This window comes from Phlebotomus argentipes, unplaced genomic scaffold (genome assembly GCF_947086385.1).
Source record: "Phlebotomus argentipes unplaced genomic scaffold, Phlebotomus argentipes genome assembly contig_2, whole genome shotgun sequence".
Lineage (NCBI taxonomy): Eukaryota > Metazoa > Arthropoda > Insecta > Diptera > Psychodidae > Phlebotomus > Phlebotomus argentipes.
In genome coordinates this window covers 5,235,128-5,247,770 of record NW_026776162.1, presented here as the reverse complement: position 1 = coordinate 5,247,770, position 12,643 = coordinate 5,235,128, and the positions used below count along the sequence as shown (strand labels likewise).

Sequence of the window (12,643 nt, the reverse complement as noted above, 5' to 3'; positions counted from 1 at the left end):
CCATTGAGAGTGCGCGAGATGAGTTGTCTCGGTGATCGCACGCAAGATCGCCACGCATGTAATTGTGAGAGGCACAGATCCTGGTCCTGGGATAAATTGCATTTTCCAGACAATTAATTTGAAAATAAGCGCACTGTTTTTTTCTCTCTCATTCTGCCAATCGCCACTGGATTTCCACTCTCTTTCCTACAGCATCAGTCGCGATCTCGACTTCATGACACGATTGGACGCGGTGGCTTTGCCCTCTCCAGTCCAGCTCTTCGTCTTGGCCCTGAAGTGCTTGTACTCCTCACTGAAGCCCGGATCCAGCATCTGTCTGTACGTTTGTGGCTCGCACAGGTCAGGGAAGATCTCGTAGAACTCCTTGTAGCCGCCGTGGAGGAGGTAAATTTCTGGGTAATGAAGTGCCGGATAGGAATTCTCATTGCAGTGTCGATCGTGATTTCGCAGAAAACGAGATCTACACAGAGTGAAGAGAGGAGACCCGTCAGTTGATATTTTTCATAGCGAGAGAACAGACAAAAGATATACTCACAATTTCGGACCGCGCTCCGATGAGAACTCACAGTGGAAGACCAAGATGTGCCTCTTCCCATCACTCATGTCTGCCACTTCAGTCTTTGTCGTCACCAATTCCTCCAGAATCTGCTCCTGCGTGTAGAGATTCATGGAGCCCGCTATGTGACCGCCTTCGTACTCGTACGGGTAGCGACAATCGATAATCTTGAACGATGCCACGGAGTCACCGAAGGCTCCATTGAGCAGCTTTGCCATCGTCTGCACCGAGATGGACTTGAGATCCTTGTGGCGACCACTCTCCAGCAATGGCAGGCAGAAGGGCTTGCTGAAGTCCCCAATCAGGTCAGGATTGGTCATGGCTGAAAGACAACAAAAGGCAATGCTATAGAGATTTCAAAACTATCGCAAAGGGTAAAGTTTACAGCATAATCCCTCTCTAAGTCATGGTCAAATGTTGAGAAGTCATTTGGAAAGTCCAGAATGCCCTCTCCAGGTATATTTGATTATATCTTTAGATATTCAATTAAAACTCACATCGCGTAAGGGCGCTCATGATGACAGTCTCATTCAGCGAGATGGACTTCTTCAGGATGTTCCTCTTGGGCAGGTTGCTCTTGTCGCGTGCATTCTCCTTGTCCTGAGCGCCGAAGATTGGCGTGAGAGGACTCATGTCCATGCTCACATTCAGCTCACTCTTGTACCTTTTGCTCTGTACTGGACTGCCGACCAATGGCTCAGGGCGCTTGAAGGCCTTCGTGGACTCCTCGGAGCGGATTGTCACATTGCGCACCATCGACATTCTCAAGGGACTCATGAAGTCCGGTGTCTTCGGCTCGATAGCCACTCGCTGACTGTCCGTGGAGTCCACCAGTGAGAGGCAGCGTCTGACGAGTGGTCTCTTGCTTTCTGGGGTTGACCTGAGCGTCTTGATGTCACCACTTATGAGCGACGTAATATTGCTAGGCATCTGAGATTCGCAATCCATTGTCTCGATGTCAAACAACTCCATATAATCGTCATCCATTGACTCCATTGAGCCGGACGAGAGGCTGCTGAACACGCGGAATCCCCTGTTCGTGGGCGTGCGATTCTGCGGCGACGAGAAGCTCCTGGAGGTGGTGGGTGTCTTTCGCGGTGACGGATCCACACGTCTCGGTGCCAATCCCAGCGGCTGGGCGAACTCAAAGGCTCCCTTGTTCTCCGCGCCACCCTCAGATGCGCCGAAACTTGCACTGTACCCACTGTCCATCGAGTTGGCGTCGATCTCCTCGAAGGATCGCCGTGGGGCCGTCTGAGACACAGAGACCTCCTCGACGGGCATCCGGAAGCGCGACGGGCTCACCTCTGGCGACAGCAGACCGCCCATCTCCATGCTGGGACTGATGGAGCAGGGACGCGGACTAGCTTGGGGGCTGCTGCCGGCATACAGCGAGAGATCCTCCGTGGACATAGCCTCCTTCTCCGGCGAGTCATAGGAAATGCAGAGCGGCGTGATGTTCGGCCGTCTGCTCCCCCGCACGCGGCTCTCGCCCCGCCGCATTGTGGCTGATCGCGAGCCAGTGCTCAAGTTGAAAGAATTGTTGATGAGACTGCAAAGAGAAGAAGCACAGAAAAATGTTGGTTATGAGTCCATCAAACAATTGAGCCGAAGGAGCCACACAAGGATAAAATGGAGGATTGCACGCGTGATGGAATTATCTACCTGAAACTAGTTTCAACCATCGTGCAGACCTTCACCAAGAGCCCTAAAACACCACGAGACACTGGGAAAATCTTCAAACTCAAGAAAATACGAAACATCTAGTGAAATCACAAGTCAGACCCTCAAATTTTCCTCATTATGAGTGGGAAATCAAGTGAAAATAACACGTCTCTGGCAACTGAGGGGTTTCCTTCGTCTCAATGCATTCGGTAAATGGAAGAAGGCAACTGCAGTCGAGACTCTTTTTTTGCCCTCCTTCTTCCCTCTCTATGTGTGTTATTCTTCATCAGGCAATGAGAAAGAGACCCCATACTGCTGTCTCTCAAAACTCAACTCCAGAGACACACAAATATATATTGCGTTGAGTGATTTTGTGAGCACATTAGTTGCTGGATGGAATAGAAAAACTCCCTTCAATCTTCTTGATAAGCACAAAAACTATGCCAAATTCTAATTTCAAGGAATTCTCAAGCACCCACTGCCATTCATAAAATTTATAGACTCGCGACGAAGGAAGAGATATCTACAGAGCGACAATTTGATAAGACGCTGACTGACTACAACATTTTGTGCAAATGGCATTTCATTGAGAAACTCTGCGGAGTAAATGTAAAAAACGAGTCAGTTTAACACACAACCATAAAACGGGGGATTTCATTTATGAATTTTAGGGGAAATGCTGTATGATAAATGAGACAGACAGAACACTTTCAGGAGAGGGTCATCATTTACCGCCAAAAGCATACATTCCTCACTATTGATTGCTGATGTTGCTGATTGCGTGAAAAAGGATAATTCATCCTTACTCATCATCTCCTTGCAGACATTCAATTTGGTGGTTAAAAAGGGTTGAAAAAATTCGCTAAAAACAGACGAACGTTACTGATAGCTTCAAGATAAGAGTGTGAAACTGAAAATAGATTTTTTTCTATCACCTCATCTCGCGTCATTTCCTCACGAGACGAGAGCAGTATTGCCATTGATTGAAAAGTGTCGGTTTACAAGAGATTCATTTCACCACAAAAAGGTCACTGACCTTCTCACTAAGGACACTTTGTGATGTTTAGCAGAATCAAGAGCAGAATACCACCTTGAAAACTTAATGGAATGTCAGCAGTCTGCAGAGCTGAAAGCCTCTCCACAGCCCCGGAACAGATTTATCAAGAGTCTTTTTTTGCCCACCCAAAAGACCAATCATTGCAGATTCCGTGAACGTCCAAACTGGGCGTCCCAGAGACAATCTGACACAGAAAAAACCCACCACGAGCCACACATAGACCTACTGAACGGATCGAATGAAAATGAATTTCTTTTCTCCTATTAATTCTTGCGCGGCACATATAAGAAATATTCGTCCCAAGAAGAGGTGCTTCACACATCAATGAAACGGCGCGATATAGCCGCGCATATAGAAGTATACTTGGGCACGTCTCCGACCACTTTCCATCTCATTTTGCGGAATTTTTTACTTCTTCGCCTCGTCTCACCATTAACTTTGGATTATGTGGCGCAGACACTTGTAGACATGGTATAAAAGGTGATGCACAGGGCACAAAAAATGTGTGAATAAGGCTCTCCAAGAGTTAAGACATTTCACCCCGAATAAAGAGATTTCCTGCTACACTTTGCAGTACATCTTGTTAAGTAAATAATTCATTTTGTCACACCGCTCGGCTGATCTTGTTAGTCTCTCTCTCTCTCTTCCTCTCACTCCTTTCATTAAAGTCCGCGCAAATAGTGGCCGACAAATAGACATGACCTATGCCAATTTTTCTGTGGTCAAATTAGCCCAAGGAATAATCTCAAAGAATATATCATCGTGTCTTCGACATATTATGGACTCATTGGCCATCACACCCTGCCATCGTCCCGTGAGTTCATTTGTCCATGGATTGGTGAAGAATGTGAGCAGACAGTGAATCCCTTTGCGCGTATCACCCTTATTTACCGCAAACTCAGTCACACAAGACAACTTTTTACCCAGCTCTTCAGCTGTCTTCCACACATTTTCGCTTTTGTTCAATGCACTGAGACGGTCTTTTCCTTAATTATCATTTCTGTACATTATGTACAGAATAGTTTTTCCATTAAAATGGCGCTCTCGCAGGAGAGGAAGCGAGAGACACACAGCCCCAGATCGTACCAGGACGAGTGGCTATTGTATAATGCTATCATTTTGTGCGATCACATCTAAATTATGATAATTATGTAAATAATTCCACAGAGAGCGAGAAAACGAAGGGCGAAGAAAATACTTGAGAGAAGTAAGAAGGAAAAAAAAATGAAACAAGGGGGAGGAAGTGTGTATGTGTAGCAGAAGTTCATCACTGCACAAAAGTCTGTGATATCGAAGGGAGATTCCTACCATTCGCCTGATAAATACATCCGACACTGCACAATTAATGTAAAAGTTCGATAAAAGGCATCGTAAAGAAGATAGTTTCGTACCTTGTACATTCACAGACATCGCAGGGATCTTGAGCAATTCCCTCCCACATGATGATGTGCGTTTCAATTCCACTGAACACTTTTGAAGATATTCTAATCGAAATATATTCACAGAGGTTCCTTATTTTGCCCTCAAACTTCACAATTTCATCTCGTAAGATAGCATTTATGATGATTTTGGTATAAATTTTTGCAAGTCTATTCTCTCAGTTAAATCAGTTGCTGATCACGCAACTAAATTCATCCATCGCTCAAATTGAAGTCTTTTGTTCTCAAAATTGTCCACTTATAAAGTGCATTTCCTATATTATATATATATTTAAAATCTTTTATCGTCGCAACTGGACACAATTTACCGGCCAGAGGCCATCGTCACGAAACTTGAGTCCGGTGTGTACTCAACATCAGTCACTGAACAACTGAACCCATTTGTCCGTTGGAGTCCTTCGTAGAGTTCTGTGTTGGCACAAAACTCACCACCAACCGGAATAGCGCAGTTTTCTGGTCTTCTACAGAGTCACCGCGACGAAATGTTGAGCCCGACTGCCGGCTCTCAGTATACAACCCGAGGATTTTATCAATTCTCCCCACTCTTCGGCCACCACCACCACTGCAGGTCTCACGCACATCTCCTAGTTGTCAAACAATGTGCCTCTCATCCAGCAGCATATTATGTATTCCCTTATGTTCATGCTTTTTTATTCAATTCGGGACATCATACACACTATGCCCAATAAATCAGAATATCTCTGCTGTGTTGGTGCCATTTACCACCAAGTTTTTCCTGTGAAATCGTCAAATTTGAGAGCTTTTTGTCCTGCGGCAGCAAAGCAATTTTCTTATTCAACTCCCATTTATTTACCTGACACTCCTTCGGGCAGGATCAGAGTTTGCCCCAAAAGTGATAAGCAATTGTTCCAATCCACCATCGATATTGAAAGTGCGAAGCCCTTTGGGTGTGCAGCTCAACTGCTTTTGGGAAAATATTAACTTTAATGAGGTGACCATATACCATAAAATAGTGCATGGCATTGTCTTTGGTCTAAGAAAAGCACCCAGTTGGGCTAATGGTTGATCTGCAAGGCAGAAGAAGCCAAAAAGTGGTATTTTCCCTCCTTTCTGCCACAGGGTGAATGTTAAAATCACGCAACTATGAGTTTAGTTTTCTTGAAATGATCTTGATTGCGCAAATATGCGCTCATATGTAGAAATGAGGAACTTCTCAAAACCATTCAAGAACTCTTATTGCGACTAGTTCTGAAGTGATGATAAGAAATTGAATAATTTTTCAGTATCTTTTGACCAATTCAACTGTAAATTTTTAAAATGTAGTTTTCTTCTATTTCTTCTGTAGATATCTTAGAATTCCCTTTTAATTTGGCATAATCTTGATGATTTTGCAGAAGGAAAGAGAAGTTACAACTTCTTAAATTCCAGGATAACAATCAGGATCATAATTAAGAGTGACATCATAAGACTGTTTTTCCCTTACATCGGGAATTAAAGTATTATTTTTATAAATCGGATGAACATTATATATAAAGAGCCTCAGAGTCATCCTATGCCGAAATGGGCGCGAAATATGTGACCTGCAGAAAAAGTCAGACAATACAAGCCAACAAATACATGGCAGACGATCGCCTTTGCCTCTGTGTTGAGCGAATTATACCGGCAAGAACCCCTCAGTCTCTCTAACATATAAATGAGAACAATATTTACCTGCTCTTCCCTCCATTTACCTCGGGACCACGTATAAAAAATAAATAAATGTACATATCAAAGTTTTTTTTTCACTTAGCAGAAATGCGACGATAGAGAACATCGGAAAGCGCAGCGACCTTGTCAATCAGCTGATTGATTTAATATTAAGGGTAGCTCTGGGGAAAGACCGGGCATTGAAAAGTGTCTCACAGTTCAGACGAAGGGTAGATTCTTGAGACATTTCTCATCGCAGGACATTATGCAGGGGACATAAATAAGAGCAATCCCCGTACGGGCTAATGAGAAAACATCCTTTTTTCCTCGCTCCTTTGGGATCTAAGAAATTATAACGAATCTCCATTCTTTCGAGTGAGTTAAATGCTGTAATTGTATGATTGTCGCCTTTTTGTTCATATGTGAACATTTGACCTGCTTTCGGGAGAGAAAGATCTCAACCAAAATGGACTATGTATCCACTGTGTGTGTTGAGAGTCTTTCTTCTTAAGAGAGGTTAACGCCCAATCAATGTGTCGCATATAATTTGCCTCTGATTGTGTTCTATCACATAAAACAATAGACTCTTTCATCCAGTTATCGAGTAATACAGCATTTGGGTCATCACAGACATTTTTGCCAATAAGTGAATGCAGATAAATCTTGTCCTGGCCCTTCTTCAGAAGAATTCTATGCATTATCAGAAAAGGGCCTTTTGTATAGTGATTTTTTGCCATACAGTCTTCGGATGGCAAAATGCTCCTGCACGGATTGAATACAATTTATTTGGCATGAATGAACCAGACATTGTCGAGGGATGTGAAAAACCCGAAGATGCCAAGAGGGGGATGAGGAAGTAATTTTATTCTATGGGAACCAAACAACATACACAGTCGCTCAGGCGACCTCTGATGAACCTTCCCGTGGAAATCCTTCCTCCCCTGTCCTCATGGGCGCGCCTTTTGAGCTAAAATCAGATCACATGGGAATCTCCGATTGAATCTCCTCTCTTGATGGGAGAAAGTTCCCGGGCATCTCTCGCTGCACAACATCAATTCCTCTTTCAAACTAATGCATAAGCAGTGACAATCATATTGACATTTTCATATCAACTCTCGCACTCGGGAACTCGTATGTCTTGTTGCTTGGAACAATTTGCGAGTTATCAATAGAAAACCAGATACGAGCAACCGCCAGACATTCATGACAGCCCTGATTCCTCTGAATCCTGGGGAATCCACACATTTGCATAAGAGGTGGACTGGCAATTGAAACTTCAAACAATGCAGATATTCGAGGGAAGATCCAGAAAGAATGAGTTGCAATTCGTAAGGTGACTTTTTTGCATGGACCTCTTCGAACTGGTATTGTTTAAAGGCAGGAATCACTCTCTGAAAAGCCATACAACATGGGTGCTCTTTATCTCTAAACCTGTATACAAAAGTCTCCTTCTGAGACTTATCCATCATACTTTGTGGCTCCATGCGAACATCTTTGCACGAGTCATACTTTGAAGTGTTCGTCAAATTGCAACATTATATGCTACATTTTTTTCGACTAGGCACAGATTTCAGTAAAAAAAAAAACACTTTTCTGTAGAAATTTAGCCTTAAAATGTTACAATCATACTCAGTTTCTGTCCCAGAAGGAACAAAATCGACTGATTGGCCCTCAAATTTAGCCTCTCGGATCAAAAACAACCCTTTCGCGCCCAAAGTCGAAACATTGACAGCAATTCAGGAACCCGCGAAGGCAACCGTCTTGGTTTTTTGCTCACTTGCTGAGTCTGCATTGAGAATTTCCATCCACGAGAGTATTAGCGAGACCTGAGAAGAATCTTAACTCCATACAATTCCCTATCGCCAATACTTCACAGCGTTGCATTTCATGCTGTGTAATCAAACAAAATTGCCCTTCATCTCAATTCGCATCTGTACTCACTCACACCACCACCATCTATTAATTCTCCAGTGCGATGCACTATTATACGAATTAGGGTTGATCTAACAAATACTCTCAAATTGGGTACCGGCAATTCCCTCAAATTCATTTCCTACCGAATAGGGCACGTGCCTTTGTTCGCGCCAAACAGCATGGATTTTTCGCCGAGAGCACGGCTGAAATGGATTTTATGTACCATATTTTTCATACAAGTATGTGACAATACATATAGCAATTGTGCGGCTCGGCTTTCACATAAACTTTCAGCGCATAGAGAGAAACGGTTTCAACCGGGCGGGAAGACAAACAAGTGAACAGACGAGAGGAAAGGATTAAGAGGACCTCTTGGCCTATTTGGGAATTTTCCGCTAACCCTTCGAGTGTCAATCAAAGAAATTCGGAAAACCATTAGTTCACTTATCAATAGAAATCAATCAAACATGAATTGATTTACGTTACAAATGATATGAGATTAAAATAAATTATAATTCATGCATGAAGCACGAGGGATCTGTGCAAGAGTGCGCTGAAGAGACTTATCCATGCTTAGAGATCAGAAATTTTCGGGTAATAGGGGAAAATCCTGTTTCCATACCAGCAACGTGCTGTAAGTGAAAATAATTAATAGCATTCAAGCCCATGTACATAAGGTAAGCCCCCATATATTGCAATCAAGACAGGATCCTTTTGAGTCTTGAGACGAGTTTCAAAAGTCTTCAAGTTTTTTTTTGCGGGTTTCTAAGAATGATCAGCTCATTAAAAGTGACTTACAACGGTTGAACGAGAATTTCCTTGGTGAAATTGCAGAATTTTGCGCAAAAGAAATCCCCAAAAACCGTTAGATGCACCCGGATTAGTCACTGTTTTGCGAGTCATTTGACTCTCGTGGTGGTTTTCGCAGCGGCTATAAGAAAAAGTATCGATACTTTCCTCTCGATATTCCTTAGGGGTGACTAACCCTCACATTAAACCGCGCGCATAGGCGCAAACAATTGCCTTTGCAATAAATAATCAATGTCCTTCATTACGATCACTTGGCAGATGTCTGACTTCTTCCTCCAGAAAATTCCTGTGCGCCACGACAATCTTCGCCTACAGCGTGGGCACTAATTATAGCTCCACTAGGTATCCAGGGTGTAGGTAGTCTGGGGCAAAAACAAAAAATATCAAATATGGCGTTTGATTGCCTATCCATAGCCAAAACAAAACCCCCAATATGAGACCCCTCCGCCGGATCCTAGGGATTCTAGGGAACTTTATCACTTTCTGGCCTGGCACTAATTATAGATCCACTTGGGAAATTTCACTATATCTCAGCGAAAAAAAATCGGAAAATTCTGAAAATCATAAGGATCCTTCATTTTGAGCCCAGAAACCATTTACCGTCGCCATACCCCGCCTCGGTCCTCCGTGGACCCCACTATTTAAGGTCTTTGCCTTGCATAACACGATATTCCAAAATGGCTCCTCCGCAATGGGGCGGGGGGCCCAATGCCCATAAACTGCTTCATAGGGCAAGACTGAAGCCTTTTGAGCATAATTGGGCTATCTGACCCCGATACCATCCTTGAATCCTGGCCTTAAGCACTTCTTCCAGGGTCTTTTTCTGCTTCTAAGAGCCCAAACCACCCCAACCCCCGGACCACCCCCAATGAAATGGGGCGAAAAGTTCTTAGGACACTTCTAGGAAACCCGTGGACCCTAGATCCGGGGGCGGGTAGCGCCTCGGAGGGAGCGCCCTAACGTAGAACGAGAGCCAGTTGAAATTCAATGAAAAACCATACAATTTTAGGTGGTTTTCGACTGGGTCTCATTCCACGGTGTGGCGCTCCCTCCGAGGCGCTACCCGCCCCCGGATCTAGGGTCCACGGGTTTCCTAGAAGTGTCCCAAGAACTTTTCGCCCCATTTCATTGGGGGTGGTCCGGGGGTTGGGGTGGTTTGGGCTCTTAGAAGCAGAAAAAGACCCTGGAAGAAGTGCTTAAGGCCAGGATTCAAGGATGGTATCGGGGTCAGATAGCCCAATTATGCTCAAAAGGCTTCAGTCTTGCCCTATGAAGCAGTTTATGGGCATTGGGCCCCCGCCCCATTGCGGAGGAGCCATATTGGGATATCGTGTTATGCAAGGCAAAGACCTTAAATAGTGGGGTCCACGGAGGACCGAGGCGGGGTATGGCGACGGTAAATGGTTTCTGGGCTCAAAATGAAGGATCCTTTGATTTTCAGAATTTTCCGATTTTTTTTCGCTGAGATATAGTGAAATTTCCCAAGTGGATCTATAATTAGTGCCAGGCCAGAAAGTGATAAAGTTCCCTAGAATCCCTAGGATCCGGCGGAGGGGTCTCATATTGGGGGTTTTGTTTTGGCTATGGATAGGCAATCAAACGCCATATTTGATATTTTTTGTTTTTGCCCCAGACTACCTACACCCTGGATACCTAGTGGAGCTATAATTAGTGCCCACGCTGTATTGCAGGGTTGCAGATTTTCAAAGCCGCAGCTGCCAAAAATTCACTTTCATGCCCATCATCGCAACATCTTCTGAGACGAGGGGAACTTATCAAAGTCTCCCAAGTACAATAGGGGAAATCTCACTGCAATAAACTCCCCAAGTCACCGTTAAGGCAATGATACAGTTGAATCCATATGCTTACATGTCCAAACCTACCGCAAAAAATACATTTTCGATACCTATAAAAAATACTCCTCGGGGTCACTGACACTGGAGACAATTTAATTGACAAAAATTCGTGACAAAATGTAATGAGTGAATCACTTTTGTGCACCAAAATTGATACTCTTTCACTGCAATAGGACATAAAAGTGCATCTTTATCGACACGGAAGCGGTCATAAATTAAATTTCGGCAGTAATTGACTCCCATCCGTGGACTGTGTGTATTCAAGGCAATACAGTTACTTGGAGTGCATTTCGAAAGATCTATTTACCATGCGAGTCAGGCCATGTGAAAGTCGACCACCCTAGAGTGTCTCACACTTTCACCCCTTGGGAAGATGGCTTGAGATCCTCTGGGAAAGCCCGATGGTACAGGACATATTTTACAATATTTTCCTTTGTACAACACATCAAATTTGTCTCAATAACTCTGGTACAAAGATAGGGAAGAATTGCGATACGAGAATCACGATAAACCCCTTCTTTGGGACTCTTTGGCAGGATGTTTTTCTTGCCCATGATCGAGGGAAAGGAAAGCAATATTCTCAAGACAATCCCAAAAAATTGGGTAAAACCGTAACGATTATCGTGGGATAACCGCGATGACTTAATTAGGAAATTCCTCATAATTAGGAAGAAAATTCATAATCAATCACACTTGAAATGTGCTCTCGTGGAAATTCCAATGAATACAGGATCATATTTCCCAGGATTGTCTCACAAATGCCATACTTTCCCGCCAAGTCAAGCACCTTCGAGAGCACACCGTGAGGACATTTGCCGTCAACAGCAGATGTTAAATGCCAGCAATCTCAGTGAAACATGGAAAATATCGTGTTAATTTACTTTTTCTTCATGGAATTCCGTGGCTTTTTCACTCCAGTTTCCGCCAGGCGCTTCAAGAGTCATGCTTAAGGGCGCATTTCTGGGTGCCACACATCTCAATATTCCATATTCATAGGGCAACACTGCGACTCTGTTTCTCTACAAAACACACTTCTTTTCATTGCGATGATACACATTTTATCTGGTCGATCAGCAAAGATTGACGGTGAGGAATCTTTGTGAATAAATATTGAAAATGATTACAGGAATGTGACAAAAAAAGCAGTCAAAGTGCCGCGCAAAAACTTGTTGGCGTTTTTTCTAGCCCACGAAGAATACATAAATAATCAAAAGATGAAACACTTTGTCATTCAATAGTGAAGAAATACCGCGATACTGTTTAATTTAGCCAACGAATATAATCAAGAATCATTTTACGATAGGACTTCTTTTTATCTAACAGCAAAAAAATGCCCTAACAAAACATTATTTTATTCAAATTTTCAATCCTCAGTGAAAAAAAAATTAGGTTAAAAAACAAGGTAACTTCTTACTTTTTTTCAATTAAGTTATTCTTCATCTGTGAGATCCTTACATTTGAATAAAACAGTCTCATCCTTATGGAAATTCCCATTAGTTTTGCATTATAAAACTAAACCAATTCCCTCGGGATTGTCTGGGGTTCTTAATTTTTTCTTTCCTGGAAGGTTTTGGGGTAGAGCAAAAGGGAGAAACACCACCTCAGAGGATGTTTTTTGTGTGTGTAAAGTGTAAAAAAAAACAAGTTGATAAAAAACAGGTATTGGGAAAGTTAAGAAAACTGAATCTCATTCTAACGC

General features: G+C 43.2%; 1 protein-coding gene across 1 annotated transcript in view; it reads right to left on the bottom strand.

Moving 5' to 3' along the window:
- Positions 1–88: 88 nt before the first annotated feature.
- The window catches only part of LOC132264945 (M-phase inducer phosphatase), a 40,882-nt gene continuing 28,327 nt past the window's right edge, over positions 89–12,643 (bottom strand). The window contains exons 4-6 of the mRNA XM_059765294.1: positions 1,054–2,108; positions 536–878; positions 89–460 (exon numbers count right to left, since the gene is read on the bottom strand). Coding sequence (XP_059621277.1) covers positions 187–460; positions 536–878; positions 1,054–2,108 — 1,672 coding nt within the window. The 3' untranslated portion in view covers positions 89–186. The remainder of the gene's footprint in view (positions 461–535; positions 879–1,053; positions 2,109–12,643) is intronic.